Genomic DNA, 19,284 nt, shown 5'->3' with positions numbered 1-19,284 from the left:
TGTGAAAGTCATACTCAGATCTCAGTATGGTTAATTTGGTATCTACTGTAGTATAGTTATTGTCTACATATTTTTTGTTATGACATCTTCATTGGATGTTGGTTCTCTTAAAACAACTATTTTATTTCCATTCATGTTGAGTTCACCTGTCATTGTATCACCGGTGGATCGGAAACAATTGGCAACACTTTTTATAATTTCATTTCTGATAGTTGCAATTGATACATTTGAGTCTCTAATTCTGCCACTGTCATTAAGTACTGGAATGTTATCCATGGTAGCACCAAGAACTCTACGAACTCTGTTGACCCACATAATGTTACTCATCTTTAAAACACCATATTTATCCGGAAAAATAACATCTTCATCCTGGTCAATTCCTGAGAGGTTCATAAGATCAGCAAGATCATCTCTAGTCTTGTAGTTCAGCAAATCAGTATCATCATTTTTTTCTTGTCTTTGATAGATGATCTTCCGTAAATATCAACCATTATATGATTAGTAATTATTTTAAACAGAACCTGTGTATGCATGTACAACTGTATGAGGTGCATTTGAAAATTTTGACAGGCATCAAGTACAGCAATTATTACACGGTCACATATTGGCGGATCAGTTATTGTATGTGTTAGCAATGTTGAATACCAGACAGCAGTACTTTGTACTGTGCCGACATATTTTAAAAACTCGTTTTGTGGTACCAGTCCATATAAATCGAAATAAATAATTCCACATGGATCATTCACATATGTAATTCAGTGAGTACCTGGACCAGAACTTCCATCAAGATTAATGACACTGGATTCAACATGGTTTGGTTGTTTTGATGATGTATAAAAACACCTGAATTTTTTTTTATTTAATTATTTTTGTAGTGTCAATTAAATCAGAACTGGACATAGAAAGGAGATACTTTGCATCTAATGAAGTGTTCAGGGAAGTCTCAGACCCTGACTGTTCCTGGCAGTCTTAGACCTTTCCCATTTTTTTTGAAGTCTTTATTCCGTGACCTGTTGATTTCTTTAGTGCCATCCCAGCAGCAGTTCCAACAGTACCAGTTGCAGCTGCTTTTGCATCAGATTGGGCTTCTGCACCTTTTAATGCTGGTATAGCTGCAAGAAGTGGAAATATACCACCCATTTTGATTGTGTCTTTAATGGCACCCGCAGAAAGATTTAGTTTAATGCTGGTTTTTGATTCTTTGGCTTTATTGAAAGATTTGGAAATATACCAACCATCTTGACTATGTCTTTAATGGCACCCGCAGAAAGATTAAGTTTAATACTGGTTTTTGATTCTTTGGCTTTATTGAAGTGTTTGAGTTGACTTTCTGACAACGATAGTTTATTCGGACCACCTGCGAGCTGATCTTGTTTTAGTGATATTTTTATTCCACAGTTCTTTGCTGATTTCTTAATCTGGCGTGGAGTAATATGACATTATAATATCATGAGAGATTTAATTAAATGATTTGTGATAAGGTGTGATAGAGGGCCTGTAGGTATATAATCTGAGATAGGGATGGTATGGGACATCAGTAACTTTCTATCGTCCACCAACACCTTTTTGTCTGAGAGTATGACAGCGATTCAATGTTTCTTCCATCGATGCTATGTGTGGCACTGTTGAACAATGCCATGATGCCATTATTAACAAACCAACTCTAACATCAGCTCCATATTCTGTTTTTAGAATTTCACCTTCTACTTCAGTAAGTGCTTCATCGGGTAAGAAATATCTGCTTATATCCTGAACTTGCAGCTCAGTTCGCCCATGCTGATTTCGCTCTCTTGTATCATACAAATAATACTGATAATCACATACTGATTCATCCTTGAGAGCTGGCGCATCCACAACTAATTGAAGAGTCAGAATCATGATCATTTTCAGCAGCGTTCCATGAGACCATCCCTATCTCAGATTATATACCTACAGGCCCTCTATCACACCTTATCGCAAATCCTGGCAGGGAGAAGGATTCAATGTTTCATGGCTGTATGGGGAAGATTTACCTTGATGGCATGGGGATCCAACAATCCTTTCCTGGGGACTTGGTATCATGTTCAGCACACCGACTGTCATGTTCAGCAGCAATGCAGCATTTATCAGTTGTTCCTCAACTTCACATTCCATCAACTCTGTTATGTTATCAGGTTTGTGATGGAATGCAGCAACAGGTCCTAATGCCATTTTTGTGGAGGCTACTCAATCAGTGTGGACTTCCATATGTTTTATAACTCACCTACAGCAGGCTATAAGCAACAGATGAGTTATATTTTTGAGCAAGAATTGATTTGACATGTTGCCCTCCTTTCGTTCTCAATTTTCTTATTAACAAGAACATATCCCACCTTGTACCCTTTCAAGATTCAGTTGAATAGTTCTGAAATCAATGTTTAAATTGTGTTCCCCAGGGACAAGAATTGAATCAGTGCAATGCCTATGTGGAGCAATTCAAATGATAGAGAATTCCTTCACCTGCTGAGCTTTGCTCAGTGAATAAGGACATCTAGTCCTTAGTCACTTTATTGAGTTCAACAACAATAATTACTTAGTCCAGGTGGAGACAGAACCTGTGAACATTGAGCATTCTGCAACAATATAAGGTTGCATCTCAAAGAGAGAGAAACCACTTTTGGACTCATGTTGGCCAAACCTCTGCAAGCACAACCTCTGGCAATCACAGTCACTATGGATGTGAACACAGAGGGCTGGGGGAGTAAGTCTCCTACCATTTCAGACTATCATAGTAGTGTGGCCCTCTCAGGATCATTATTTACATGGCAGCATGATCGAGATGGAGACCATTTTGAAAGCTTTTTATTAGTGACAAGAGAAGCTATGCGGGAATAGAGTTCCCTCTCAGTCTGATAACTACATAATGGTGACTCATCTCAAACAGTGAAGTGGAAGAAGTACTCAGACCTGAGTCTGATAACTACATAACTACATAATGGTGACTCATCTCAAACAGTGAAGTGGAAGAAGTACTTATGTTCTTGTTTGGGATTTTCTAAAGTGGTCCATGTTTAAGTTGACATTTCCTGTCTAATGTATTGACAGACTCATTGTTCTGCAAGAAGGAACAAATACAAACAGAATGGTCACTTCTTCCTTCAGTTATCACTCAATAGATTCTCAGTGGGATTGACCTATTGACCTCACCTTTGTCTCACCAGTCTTGGACCCAAAATTCCTGAATAATCTATGGTCTTTCTATAGATCGGAATGGCTTAATGTATACACTAATCCAATTCATCAGATTCTGAAGGTAATACAGCAATCAATGGAACCAGAGTGTCTCTTCATCCTTAGATTACTCCACATAAATGGGAAATCTTGGACCAACTTCATCAATATCACAAAAGAAAAGCCAGAACTGAGACATTCCCTCACCTGAGTTAAGCAGCCTCATGGCAGTTATTTAATCCATTTCGGTGTTATTGAACCTGTATGTCACAATCTTATTAAGTACACCCTTAAGAACAAACAGTTCTCACAACAGCTGGTGTAGAATCCTCAAGTGAGGTAGCCATCCTCTGTTGAGGCATACAAAGGCAAAATAATATATTCTCAGTAGAGCAAACAAGAGAACTTTATACCAATGTAGGTATCCATACCTCATTAGCTAACTTTCTATGGCTGTTTGATAAGAAACAGTTAGTACCAATCTCGATCACTGACTTATAGTACTATCATGGAAGAAAGGATGTCAGACAAACCAATGACCTATCTGATCTTCTGTTCATTTGGATTGCACTTGGCCATTGACACTGGAACATTGCACAAGTGGAGGTTATCATTGGTATTAACATGCAGAACAAGACACCATTTGAACTGCTCTCAAGAGTTCACTTATGATATAAGTCCTGCCTCATCACTAACTTTGGCAATTGGCAGGTGGAATCAGCCATATATTTCATATTGGTAGACCGATCTACATGCAGTTCTGACAGTTTGGATCAATATCGCTTATGAAGCCCCCTGCTTTCATTGTCAAGAACAGGGTTCCATTCATGGGTAATCATATGTTGGTAATAATTCTTGTGTATTCTGGACACTTCATTTCAAGGTCATCAGTAGGACCCAGTGTTAGCTCCTAAGTGGTATCTTAGGAATATTGAGCTGTTGCATTGAGGGAGATCATACCTTAAAGGATGGAAGGATCATATATCAATATAGACATTTTAATCCTGAATAAAGTGGGCTATCATGTCCTGCATATTGGACTAAACCAATACCAGTGAATTTGCTTTGCGCATTGGTTCAGGACAATCACCACAATAATTGCCTATGGGGGAGCTGTTCTCAGACTATCATTATCCATGCTGTGGGATGGAGGTACAGAGATCATTCATCCTAAAAGGCTCAAGTCAAGCTAGAGATACCTTTACCCATGGTACAAAAGGTTATACCCTTCTTGATTGTTCAACAGTTTCATACAGATAAGGCTTCATGATTTCCACTGGATTTGTGGGAGGGAACATTTTTTTTCCTTTCAAAGCCATTCCCCATCAGATGGAGTTCTTTCCAGTTGGGTTATCTAGAAGCTGTCTCCTATACTCTAGGTGACCAAGATGGTCTTTCTGGGGTAAGGGATGTGTCTTCCTCCACTTCTTACCTATTCTCCAAAGGCATTTGAATTGGGTAATGTATTTAAAGAAGAAACCAAATTTTTTTAGTAGAATGTTTCTTTGAGAATACTTACACAGTCATGATATACACCCTCCCAACCTCCCTGCTGTTAAATCCACATAGAGAGCATGCCTTCTGCTCCAATCGTAACTGACAATTTCATGGGATTTGGCATCAATCCCCTGTGCCAAGGGGAGATCACTCAGCCTGATCACCACCTAGGTAGGCAGATGTAGGACACACGGTACTAATTATACGGAAGAACTGTGAACCAGTCTAGAAATGGGTGAAGAAATAATAGAGTATTTACAGGTTGGGTGGTCCATAATTGGTTAATAATGAAAATTAAAATTTTAGGAAAAATATCTTTTGAGAACTTATCCTATATGTAATGTAAAAAAATATTGACAAATTTCTGCTGATGCAATTTTAGCATTTTTACAGGCTTGACTCAGGAGTACTCAATACTGAAAGTAGCACCTGATTCATTTGGTGCAGAATCAATAACACGTGTTTCATGCACATGTATGTAAACAAATTGCCGCGGGTCATATGGTGTTCTCCACACATAAGCTTGCACCAAGGTTAGATGTGCACGAAAAATTATAGGTGTCATTATCAGCACCCATAAATCTTAAGTTATTGAATTCTGAATATGATAGTGTTTCCATATGTTTACCATTGGAGTGGAATTAGTACCGTGAGTCCATAACTGGGAGGCCAGGATTGGCAAGGTAGTAGTAGTTCTCCTAAGGTATTATGATTAGGTAAGTATTATTGAAGAAACATAATTTTCTATAAAAAAAACCTTTGATCCTTGTAAATAATAACATAGTGAGAGCAAGACATTTATATTGAGACCTTTCAAGTTTTTTTCTTACAGAAGTGCTGATATGCCAGTAAATATGGCATCCATTACTAACAATAAAAAAATATTTCGTCTCACAACCCTAAAGCAGATGGCATAGAGAGCTTTCACAATACAGTTCTGCCATGAGATGTGGTCATTGTTATTAAAGAAAGAGAAACCTTTAGTCAGTTTCTTCTACATGCTGTTTGAATAGATTTTGACAACTGATACTTATGCACAATCAGATATTGTCATTGTAAATTAATTCAGGCTCATTTTTTGAGCAATTTGGAGCAGCCATTTTGGTTAGCTGTGTGCTCCGATGATGTACAGTTTCTTAAACACATAGACCTGTAGTTTTAGACAGGCCTTTGCATCCAGTTCATGTGTGCCTATGTATATCAACACCCTTGATTAATCTCAGAGGTAAAGCAATTTCATTTCATCCCACCCTTTGGAATATAACATGGGGGACATGCATGCCATCACCAGATTTTTGTTCACCAGATTGAATCTTTTAGATTGCATAGCTGTAGAGTGAAGTAAACATTTGATATCATGTAATATTTTTCATCTGTCATGCTTCAAGGGAATCTTAAGGGCGGTAACATTACAATCCCCATACTGTATTAATGCAATAGAATCAATATATAGGCAATGAAATGTTTGTATTTTTTATCTGAGTGTTACCACAATTTGAATATCGGTCTTTCTAAATAAAGCCTTGATATAGTTTAATGTTTGTCTCTGTTTCATTACATATTGAGTATTTAATGTACACAATTGATATTTTTGTGTTATCTTTCACTTTGACAACTTGTAATTATGTGTTTGATCTCATAATATTTCCTTGACTGATATCAAATCTCATTTGTTGCTAATTATTACTAATACATTGTTATCCTTCAGATCCTTGAGATCAGAAACAAGGTTTTCCATTCCCCAGATCTGAGGGTGAGTGACACAGACAAAGATGCCTGGATCAACAATATGTTGTCACTTGTTTCCAGTCTGAATGTTCAAGGAGGGGTCTACACTGATATAGACAAGGTTAGACAGCATTTTTGTAAAGCCTTCATTAGTGTGATATGAGACACTGCAGCCACTTTTTCACCCATGGCAGGTGTGTCATAAGTTTGTTAAGGTTTTGATTAAAGTTTTTCGTTTGCACTTTTCTTAAACCAACCCATATTTGGACTGTGATCATACTTGACACAAGTCATTGAGAAGCATCGACAATTCACTCTTTGACACACTCACCTGCTCTTCGACCTAGTGATCAAGATCACATTAACAGAAAATTTGTGTTAAGTGATTCGATTATTTTATTTTATTATATAAATTTCCGAAACCACTTGAAGAATTTTGTTTGTACATGGGATTCAATTTGGGATGAATCATTTATGAAACTAAGACAGTTCATTCTCTGACATGCACTATTGACCCTTTTACTTTGGGGATTTGTGTTAAAGTGTCCATTTTTTATATTCCTAAATCCCATGATGGAATCTGTTCATACTTGGAATGAATCATTATGAATCAAAGACAATTCATTCCCCAAGATACTTGCTGTACCCTTTTTAAATTTGGGGATAAAATAACAACCACAGAAAATCAAGCTTTTCTTCTGCTTTTATTTGTTGATTAAAGTTTGTTTTTTATACTTGGAGTTAATAATTATGAAGCAAGATTATTCATTCTGCATTACTCCTATACAACCTTTTGTGGTAAAGGTCGTACATTCCAGAGCAATATTTGTACTGTTGGTTTGACATGCAGTCTCTGGCCTTGTTAAATTTTAAAGTAAGGCTTGTATGACTGGTACTAAAATTTACTCTACAATTATATTTTTGTGACCTTTATTAATAATCAGCTAGTTTTGTGAGATGAGAATAAATTACAATGCAGAATTGTCCCATCACTAAACTTTGCCTGATTATAGCTCTGATATTTACAAGGCTATCTTTTTGTAGTCAAATGAATCCTAACCAGCTGATAATCAGCAAAAATACTGAGTTGCATAATTTAGTCTGTCCATGCATCAGGGATTAGACAGGTGTCAAGTAATTGGTTGTAGAACCTCAGTAAAGTGTCAATAAGGTGGCTCTTGAACCTTGGTAGAGTGTCAATAAGTTGGTTCTTGAACCTTGGTTAAGTGTCAATAAGTTGGCCATTGAACCTTGGTAAAGTGTCAATAAGTTGGTTCTTGAACCTTGGTAAAGTGTCAGTAAGTTGACCTTTGAACCTTCGTAAAATATCAATAAGTTGGTTCTTGAACCTTGGTAAAGTGTCAGTAAGTTGGTTCTTGAACTTTGGTCAAATGTCAGTCAGTTGCATATTCAAATATATGGGCTGTTCCTTTTAAACATACATGATACCTAGGGAAGGGACTTTTGTAAAAAACATATGCCAGGGTACTTGGGTTACTAAAAGAGTTGTTATGAAAACAATACAGAAATCTAAATTGCATCTTATTGTGACTACTCTGTATTAAAAGAGTCATTCACAGGTTTCAGGTATATTGTAATGGCAATGATGTAAGCAAATTGAAGTATATATACTTCATACCATGTGGCACATGTAGCTTTCACTGGATGGACAGATCAAGGAATGCATGATGGATGAATAGTCACATACTGCAAGTTCTATAGAATGTCTGCTTGCGAAATTCTGAATATGAAAAGGGATTAAAAATGTTGTCATTGCCTGGAATTGTTTCTGTGATCACTGGTCCCAGGAATTGAATGTTATATCTCTAAAACTCTTAGCTTCAGGTGCTGAAACACAGAAAGTAAGTGCAATAGGTAACTTAACTCTAAAACATCAAGTGTATGAATTTACAGGAAGAATGAGAGCATGGTTCATATATATCAGTGCTTGTGGTCAGAGTGTCCGCCTCGGATGCAGGAGGTCATGGGTTTGATCCCCGGCCAAGTCATACCAAAGACTTACAAAAAATGGTACTAACTGCTGCCTCACTTGGCGCTCAGCATTAAGAGGTTAGTGTTAGGACTGGTTGGCCTGGTGTCAAGATAATGTGACAGTAATGTGACTGGGTGGGACATCATGCTACATGTCTGCATCATGATACCCCAGCACTAGACATCACTATAAACTGTCACACTGCAGATATCAAAGTGATAAGAGTGAATTTTTTTAAAGCTACATTAAAAATCCAAATCAAACACACACACCAGCCTTTGTATATGGCTTGCATAAGTGGTAAGGAAGAAGCCTATTACTGGGGACTTAAAGAGTCAAAGGTCAAGGTCAGTATGTCTGAAGAAAGATGGCTTACACTTTGGCATTGTTGCAAGCCAAAGTAGACAATCCACTATGATGCTTTATCACCCATGGCAGAAATTTCCTATTATGTGATGAGTTCACATAAGCAAACATCAACAAATCAATATAGTCATTTCCAACACATACATGAAATTGCCTGTTTTACCAATTGTGTTTTAAAGAGAAATTTTGCCGCTTTCAAACATTGTGAAAATGTAAGAGGACACACAGTAAAATCATATAGTATAATTTTGAGGGTATATGGTAAAATCATATAGTACAATTTTGACATAGTTTCATTGTTTCAAAGCTGTTTTTGAATCCATGGAAGATGATTCCAGAGACTGATGAGCAGGGAGTGGCTGATGTGAAGGGAACAATTGATGAAAATGCTCAATAGACAATGGAAGATTTTATCATGGGCATTAATTCATCAGCTGTTTTTGGTACAGCCAAGCAAAATCATTTGAAGCTCAGAAAGGTTTGTGTAAAATGGGCCTCACATTTGTTGACAGCTGATTAAAGGCATACTTTGGTTGAAATTGCCAAACAGCTAATTGCCAAATCTGAAAAGTGTTGCCAGAGGCATTTGAATGCGATTGTCACAGGTGATAAAACATGGATTTACTTTTTTGAAGTTGACTCAAAAAATTGGTAAAATCTTTTTGGGGGAAAGTAACCAGAGACCACTTAATGATAGATGTAGTTTTACTGTCAGGAGGGTTTTATATGCATTAAATTTCAATGCAAAAGACCTGGTCATCCCGTTACTTGTGTCTGACTCTGCTGGTTTCACAGCGGACAGTTTATCTCTGCAAAGTGTTACCACAAGGTATGGAATACTACTGAACCATACATCTGCTCACAGGTGCCTCAGGTGAATACATTAGTCTTACATATTTCAGTGCAGAGTGATGAATGATGAATACATTAGTCTTACAGATTTCAGTGCAGGGTGATGAATGATAAATACATAAGTCTTACAGATTTCAATGCAGGGTGATGAATGATGAATACATTAGTCTCACAAACTTTAGTGCTGAATGATGAATACACTAGTCTCACAAACTTTAGTGCTGAGTGATGAATATGTCTAACAGACTTCAGTGCATAGTGATGAATGATGAATACATAAGTCTCACAAACTTCATTGCAGAGTGATAAATGTTGAATAAATTAGTCTCACAGATTTCAGTGCAAAATGATGAATGATGGATACATTAGTCACAGATTTCAGTGCAGAGTGATGAAACTTGATTATCATCATCATTTGATGATGACCATATGCCCTTTTTGATGTTGTTTATGGCACACTCTTGTGACTGCAACTAGTCTCAGTTTTCGTAGATTGCCATGAAGCTTTGTACATGTTCTTATAATCATTTTACAATGCATACATTGACCAATTACTCACCTCCTGCAATTTTCACTTCTATTTGCCTGTAGACCTTATATGATGGTTTCCATCCATTGTTGATCTGTCATCTGTTATCAAACATTTCACAGGCTTTATTTAGCGTAAGATGATCTATTTTAGCAGCATTTGCAAAGTTCATGTCACTAAACCCTAATAATTTTGTTGCTGTATAGCCATTTAGTATGGAGGTAATGGTAGGTGATAATAAGAAACGAAGGTTTTTGTTGAAGCAGATTAAACAGTAATTATAGAAAGCTAAAGGCATACTTAGATCTGTCTGACAGAACTGTTGGTAGTCATCATATTGTTCAACCTTAGGCATGACATAAAATTCACTATTTTGAGTTCTCTTGGCCACCTCTCTACATACTGTCTGGCCTCTAGTTCTCAAACTTATCTATGTTTATATTGCTGGCATCTAGTACATTTTTGTTTTACAGAACAGCACCACAACTATGTTATTTTTCGTCTTGCCCAAGTATACACCATGAGCAGACCCTGGCTGGTCCAATGATAAGGTTTGAACCTGCACATTTTAGGTTGCATGCAGCTACCAACTCTAATTCTCATAACATCTTCTGTACATATTGCCTGACCTCTAATTCTGTAAGCCCTCTCTCTGCATACTACCTGTATCAAATTCTCAAAGTCAGTCTTCACTTTGATAAAGGGCCTTAGCCATTTTTGCATGTTGGGATGAATGACACTGGTAACCATTTATATTACTAATGCCATAGCCATATTTGCAAGTAGCATTTTAGGAAATATGACTCTAGTATACTAAAGCCTTAGGTATATTTGCATGTTGCATGGTGGGATGAATGACACTGGTAACCATTTATATTACTAAAGCCTTAGGTATATTTGCATGTTGCATGGTGGGATGAATGACACTGGTAACCATTTATATTACTAAAGCCGTCGGTATATTTGCATGTTGCATGGTGGGATGAATGACACTGGTAACCATTTATATTACTAAAGCCTTAGGTATATTTGCATGTTGCATGGTGGGATGAATGACACTGGTAACCATTTATATTACTAAAGCCTTAGGTATATTTGCATGTTGCATGGTGGGATGAATGACACTGGTAACCATTTATATTACTAAAGCCTTAGGTATATTTGCATGTTGCATGGTGGGATGAATGACACTGGTAACCATTTATATTACTAAAGCCTTAGGTATATTTGCATGTTGCATGGTGGGATGAATGACACTGGTAACCATTTATATTACTAAAGCCGTCGGTATATTTGCATGTTGCATGGTGGGATGAATGACACTGGTAACCATTTATATTACTAAAGCCTTAGGTATATGTGCATGTTGGAAAGTATAACCGACAGTAATTAGACTTCTCACTAAATCTCTGGTATTTGTCTCCATGCTTGTATTTTGGGAAGTAGCACTGACAGCAGTTTGACTGCTTACTAAATCTGTGTATTTATTATTTATCTCCTTATCTGCATTATGTCTGGATCAGTACCATTTACTGAGGATGATAGAACAAGTAGTGTATTAGACTGACAGCAGTTTGACTGCTTACTAAATCTATTTATTTATTATTTATCTCCTTATCTGCATTTTGTCTGGATCAGTACCATTTACTAAGGATGACAGAACAAGTAGTGTATTAGGCTGACATCAGTTTGACTGCTTACTAAATCTGTTTATTTATTATTTATCTCCTTATCTGCATTATGTCTGGATCAGTACCATTTACTGAGGATGATAGAACAAGTAGTGAATTAGACAGCAGTTTGACTGCTTACTAAATCAGTTTATTTATTATTTATTTCCTTATATGCATTATGTCTGGATCAGTACCATTTACTGAGGATGATAGAACAAGTAGTGTATTAGACTGACATCAGTTTGACTGCTTACTAAATCTGTTTATTTATTATTTATCTCCTTATCTGCATTATGTCTGGATCAGTACCATTTACTGAGGATGATAGAACAAGTAGTGTATTAGACTGACAGCAGTTTGACTGCTTACTAAATCTGTTTATTTATTATTTATCTCCTTATCTGCATTATGTCTGGATCAGTACCATTTACTGAGGATGATAGAACAAGTAGTGTATTAGACTGACATCAGTTTGACTGCTTACTAAATCTGTTTATTTATTATTTATCTCCTTATCTGCATTATGTGGGGCCCCGAGTGGCCGAGTGGTCTAAAGCGCTCTTCATTACGGATCACTGCCATCTCACCTCTGTCTGCGGCGGTTCGAGTCTAAGATTCAGCCAATGTGGGCATGTGAGAAAGCTTGCCAGTAGCTTCTCGTGGGTCGGTGGTTCTTTCCGGGGTTTTCCGGGTTCTTCCTCCACCATTAATACTGGCTGCCATGTATAGCCTATCGTGCTGAAAAATGGCGTTAAACCCCACAACAACAACAACAACAACAAATCTGCATTATGTCTGGATCAGTACCATTTACTGAGGATGACAGAACAAGTAGTGTATATTAGACTGGTTACATTCAAGCCAGGTTAGTCATGTGTAAAGATAGTGACTAATGTTAAAACTGATCATCTCACAATAGGTATGCTGTGAATTAAATTGCATCTGCTCATTATTTTAATGTGAAACATAGTACATTTGTCCCCGTTCTATGAGATCATCACCATTGCTTTGTAAAGGTGCCCTTTTGAAAGAGGGGCCAGTCTCACAATTAAAAAGGGGTTATGTTGTGAATGAAATTGTATCTGCAGAAAGCTTAGAGAAATATATCTAGTGTACAGTGGTCCCCATGTTGAGAGGTCACCTTTTCTGCCTTCAGAGCAGACCTATTAAAAGATGTGGCCACAAATAAGGAGGACAAAACGGTAAAAGAATACAAAATTTAGTATAGGGCAATGTGGCCTTAAGAAAATGGATGGCTTCTCTAGAGGGAGGCCACTGTATATTCTATACTTATAATTAGAAGGCTTTTGTGTCTATTTTATGGTTCTGGAATATGATTCTAATGGTTGGCAGAGGAAGACCATTTTCTCTGGCCTATTCTGAACTGTTGATCACACATGCAATCATTATAGTTGCTGCTTGGAGTGCTTCTGTTGTTTTCCATCAACCATGGTAATTTTAAAAAAACTTGCTATCAGTCTTACTTACATGGGATTTTCACTAGAAGACTTTTATAATGTTGAGTTGGTCCTAAATGAAACTGGTGCACCTAGCCTATCCAAGATGGTTGCCACTTTAAAAAAAAACTTTTTACGATAAGTGGTTGCCATGAATGGAAATGGTGCCAGTCAGAACTCCAACATGGCTGCCACAATGGTCATCTTTAAAATCTTGTTATCATTGCTTCACCTGAATATATGGTTGCACCAGCATGGAGTTTTCACTTCAAGACTTCTTATCATATCTTGTTTTTCCCAGTTAAAAATGGTGCTGATTTAGACTTCCAACAAGAAGGCCACAGTGACAATCTTGAAAATGTTATCACTCTTTCTCTTGAAAGCTCTAATAACCCCATTTCTTTCTTCCAGTATATGGTTGCTAACTCAGCCTCCAAAATGCCTGCCTTTTGACAGTCATCTCGAAAATATTTATATAGCTATTTGTCCAGAATGGATGGACATATCAAGATAGGATTCACACTAAAACACTATAGCTGGTTCTAGATGAAAATGGAGTTCATCTAACCTCAAGCAGCACACAGTAGTGGTCATTTGAAAACCCATAGTATCCCTTCTCTTGCATTGCACTGCAACACTTCTTCCTCATTTTAATTGGTTCCAAATGAAAATATTCTTGAGCTAACTACCATGATGTTTGCACTTATGTGAAGGAGTTTTAGAGAAAAAACCAGACCTAATTGACCTTGGGTTCAAAATCAAAGGTCATTGAGCTTATAAACACAGTGACTTGTACATATAAAAAATGGTTTTGACAAGACATTAAAAAAAGTTACATTCCTCTGAACAAGTTAATAGTGGGCACTTTGGCGTTGATTCTTGATACTGTCTGTGACAAGTTTAATGATGGTCTATTGATGATGTAAGATTTAAGGCCATGACAAAGTTTTTAGTGTATAACATGGCACAGTTGCACCCACTTTATGCTTCCAACCTGTCTGTTTTGAAAAGGTGGCATGATGGGGACAGAACTTAAAATATACTAGTTTTTTTACTGGGCAAGATGGCCTTAAAAAGGGGTGGCCATTCATGATGGGGACAAAATAGTTAAATATACTACTTTAGTAGCAGGTAAGATGGCTTTAAAATAGAGGTGGCCTGTGATGTGGGTGGGGGACATAATGGGAAATATATGCTACTTTAGTATAGGGTAAGGTGGCCTTAAAGATGAGGTGGCCTCTTGTGAAAGGAACAGACTGATTTAAATAAACTGCTTTTGTATTAGGCAATGTGGCCTCAAAGAAGGAGTTGTCTCTTATGAGAGGGACGGAATGGTTAAATTATACTACTTTAGTGCTATGCCAGGTGTACTTATAACATAGTAGTATCTCATGAGTTGATAGAATGATTCAAATATAGTACTTGAGTTTTGAGGAAGGTGGCCTTAAAAAATTGGTTTCCCTCAAGGAAGATAGCATGGTGTGTGGGACAAAATGGTTAAAGTAAACCCATTTTTGTTCCAGGCAAGGTGGCCTTAATAAAGGCATGGTTTATTGTGATGAAAATAGAGCTGCATAAGTCTGAAAGGTAATTTGTTATTAAAAGTATTCAATGATAGTAGAAAATATAGGATTTGCCTCATCTACATTTGAAATCCGATGTTTTGCTAACTTTCATGTGAACAGAAATGTTACAGTAGTAATAATTTCCATGCATAGCTGAAGACTGAAGACATCAGTGTGGGTTTCAAAGAGCAAGAAATAAAAGTTCTGCAGAACATGGTGTCAGAAGTACTGAATGATGTGTCAGCACTGAAGGGTGACATAGATTCGTTAATGAATGCCCAAAGTCAGATTAAAGAAGAAATTGAGAGAGTAAAAGAAGCTGCAGGAGACAGTGAAGAAGAAATTAATGGGCTTAAGATGCAAAATAAGCAACTGGGATCTGAATTCAAAGGACTGAAGTCTCTGATGGAATCTGTGAGTAGTAATAATAATAATAATAATAACAATAACAATAATAATAGTAATAACAATTATTAGTAATTGACAACAAAAGTACCCATGTATTCATCATGGAGGGTACTGTTCATAATAGATTAAATGAGGAAACTGACCTATTTTCCATGCTCCATTCATTATGTTTTTTTTTTTTTTAGCATGATTACATTGGATTACCTTGGCATTTAACGCAGTGAAATTATTGTTATGGTTGCATGTCATAATGAAGTTTACTTTATGTTTCTCAATACTGACAGCTTTACATTCATGACACTCTTTATCTTGATGCATATTAGGCAAGTTTACAATTTCAGTACTAGAAGTGGATTAATCTGGCAAAATTATGTGAGTGTAACCTACTTTTGACTGAGTTTTCAACAGATTTGACCCTTATGTTCTGTGGTATAAATCTTACAGTGGTCTGACTGACATTCTGCATTAAAAAGTAGACAAAATCTTCAGCTTCAAGAAATCTACAAATAATTCTTTTCCACCAGAATTTCTAAATTATTCTTATTTATGGTGAATTCTATGTCAATAAAATTATGTCAGTTACCTGAAACTTTCCCATGAAATTTAACCAGTATATTTTTTAATGTTTTTTAGAGTATTAGTAAAAGAAATAAAAACAAACAGCAGCAACAACAGCAAGAACATTAGTAATAATTATAATTTATTTGTTGTTACAATATTGCTTCAGAAACCAGGTTTGATGGTTGAACCTCCATTTAGAGGTCACCTGTGTTAAGAGGTCAGTTTGCCCTTTTCCCATAGATGGTTGAATAAGACAGGTTTGACTGTAAATCTGACCCGAGGAGGTTGGATTTGTGCCATGATGGAGACTGATCCATGCAGAATATTGTCTATCCTACAAACATTCTTGCAGAGAAAATTATTTTGTGTGTGCCTATCACCTTTATTTCTCATAACACTTTACCTGTTGCAGTTATTCTAAATGCAATAATTTGAGAATATTGATCACATTTAATTTTGCTGAATGAATGACATAAGGGAATGCACAATATCTTAACTATCCCTACCTTAATTTTCATATTCTTGGGTAGTATGAGATATTGACCCCTTCAATGGGCAATAAAACTGATTACTGGCTAATTTGTTTCCTTGTCCTTTAACATAAATTGGAATGATCATTTGTGAGGTTAGGAAGTAGATTTAATTGATTTAATTGATACTAATTATTCAACTCAAATATGATAATGAGTATATTAGCTACAAGCGTAAATCAAAAATGAGTTTGGAGTTTTATATGATGTTCTTTACTGTTTCAGTATGCACAAATGACACCAGCACTGAGAACATTCATAGACAACAACTCAGACCTCTCCAAAATCAAAATATCAGAAGAATTGGAGGCAACCTCTAAAGAAATCCATTCATTGCAAGCACAATTACAGAATGTTGAATCACAGTTAGAAGATATTAACGGTGAGCTTGTTCTCTTTAAACGTGACCAGGAAAAACTGAGGATGGACCAAGAGGCAGTGAAAACAGAAATTAAGGATGTGCGTCAGGAACTGAAAGGAGAAATCACTGCAATGAAAGGAGAAATAAGTGTGGACCAAGAGGCAGTGAAAACAGAAATTAAGGATGTGCATCAGGAACTGAAAGGAGAAATCACTGCAATGAAAGAAGAAATAAGTGTGGACCAAGAGGCAATGAAAACAGAAATTAAGGATGTGCGTCAGGAACTGAAAGGGGAAATCACTGCAGTGAAAGAAGAAATAAGTGTGGACCAAGAGGCAGTGAAAACAGAAATTAAGGATGTGCGTCAGGAACTGAAAGGAGAAATCACTGCAATGAAAGGAGAAATAAGTGCAGTTAAAGGTGAACATGAATTATTGAGGACTCAGATAAAACAAACAGGTGAGAAAAACAAGTTGAAAAAATATTCGAAAATATAACAACTTAGAAGTACATCAGTATTTTCAGAAATGGGATTGTTGGCCATTGCCAAGGAAAACACATTTCTATAGTAAACTACAAAGCTTTAGTGCCATACTAACTGACTGTATTGATTAGTGCCATACTAACTGACTGTGTTGATTAGTGCCATTCTAACTGACTGTTGATTAGTGCCATACTAACTGACTGTATTGATTAGTGCCATACTAACTGTGTTGATTAGTGCCATACTAACTGACTGTATTGATTAGTGCCATACTGACTGTATTGATTAGTGCCATACTAACTGACTGTTTATTAGTGCCATACTGACTGTGTTGATTAGTGCCATACTAACTGACTGTGTTGATTAGTGCCATACTAACTGTTGATTAGTGCCATACTGACTGTATTGATTAGTGCCATACTAACTGTGTTGATTAGTACCATACTAACTGACTGTATTGATTAGTGTCATACTAACTGACTATATTGATTAGTGCCATGCTAACCAACTATGTTGCTAAAATAGGATAAACAGAACGTTCAAGTGTACATTGATTGCAGTGAAGGGAAATTCAAGTACAGTTTCTTACCTTCTTGATTGGAATGTTGTTGTAATTAAGACAAAAGACTAATGGAATTGTATTTTCAGAAGCATGCATCTAGATTATTTCAATTAGGAATGCTACTGATAATTGAAGATCTAAAAATTCTGATGTAATTTGCCTTAAAGATAATATCATACATAAGATTTCAGACTGCAAAATGAAAATCAAATGCAGACAAACTTGTGTTGTCTAGTTACTTCCCTTGTCAGTTAGCATTAAGCAGGTGTAGTACAATTTCATTGAAGAAATTAAAGCATTTTATTAACATCAGTCTGATTTGTTTCATAAAAGATTTAAATTTAGAATTGTACATTAAAGAACAAATGCCTGATTGACTTGACAATCTGTGTGTAAAAGTAAGCACTAAGAAATGAAAATGTCTCATAACTAGAAATAATATATGAAGCAGATCAATGAAAAATATATAAAAAATTAATTTCTGATTTCATAAATCATGCTTTTGTAAATTTGCTTTGAGCAGATCAGTTCAGTGAAAAAGATCTCAAGAGACTTGTTAAAACATAATGAAACCATAGGAAATTGAAACAATAACTGGTCATCACTTAACCAGTTTATCTGTCAGATACACAATTAAGCTGGCTAACACTTAACTAGTTTATCTGTCAGATACACAATTAAGCTGGCCAACACTTAACCAGTTTATCTGTCAGATACACAATTAAGCTGGCCAACACTTAACCAAGTGGCTGCTTGGTCTAAAGCGCTCTCCATTACGGATCACTGCCATCTCACCTCTGTCTGCATGGGTTCGGGTCTCAGATTCAGCCAATGTGGTATGTGAGAAAGCTTGCCAGTAGCTTCTCGTGGGTCGGTGGTTCTTTCCAGGGTTTTCCCGGGTTCTTCCTCCACCATTAATACTGGCTACCATGTATAGCCTATCATGTGCTGAAAAATGATGTTAAACCCTACAACAATAACAACAACAACTTATCCAGTTTATCTGTTAGATACACAATTTAACTGGCTAACACTTGACCAATTTATCTGTCAGATACACAATTTAACTGGCTAACACTTGACCAATTTATCTGTCAGATACACAATTTAACTGGCTAACACTTGACCAATTTATCTGTCAGATACACAATTTAACTGGCTAACACTTGACCAATTTATCTGTCAGATACACAATTTAACTGGCTAACACTTGACCAATTTATCTGTCAGATACACAATTTAACTGGCTAACACTTGACCAATTTATCTGTCAGATACACAATTCAAATGTTTTTGAGGCACTTTAACTGTGAATCTTGTAGGTAAAGTAGTGTATCCTGAGAAAAATCATTATAAACTATATACACAAATGGCATACCTGGTAGGTGATGCATGACGTTTCAATTTCATATTCTTTCAAAGATGTCGCATATAAAAAGTTAAATGAGAAGAAGAGATATGCTGAATGAAATGAATACAAAGGATACACACACACAAATGCACACATTAAATAAACCCGTTAAATGGTT

The 19,284-nt window shown here is 36.3% G+C and overlaps 1 protein-coding gene across 3 annotated transcripts in view; it reads left to right on the top strand.

Annotated features, from left to right (window-relative positions):
• The window catches only part of LOC149776643 (uncharacterized), a 65,665-nt gene that overhangs the window by 12,310 nt on the left and 34,071 nt on the right, over positions 1–19,284 (top strand). For all 3 annotated transcript variants that reach the window (XM_089941155.1, XM_089941154.1, XM_089941156.1), the window contains exons 3-5: positions 6,395–6,535; positions 15,003–15,263; positions 16,574–17,168. In XM_089941155.1, the coding sequence (XP_089797281.1) occupies positions 6,395–6,535; positions 15,003–15,263; positions 16,574–17,168 (997 nt within the window). The remainder of the gene's footprint in view (positions 1–6,394; positions 6,536–15,002; positions 15,264–16,573; positions 17,169–19,284) is intronic.

Source organism: Sinohyriopsis cumingii, chromosome 18 (genome assembly GCF_028554795.1).
Source record: "Sinohyriopsis cumingii isolate HCF-2022 chromosome 18, ASM2855479v2, whole genome shotgun sequence".
Lineage (NCBI taxonomy): Eukaryota > Metazoa > Mollusca > Bivalvia > Unionida > Unionidae > Sinohyriopsis > Sinohyriopsis cumingii.
The sequence above is the reverse complement of the archived record's forward strand: the minus strand, read 5'-3'. Positions and strand labels throughout refer to the sequence as shown.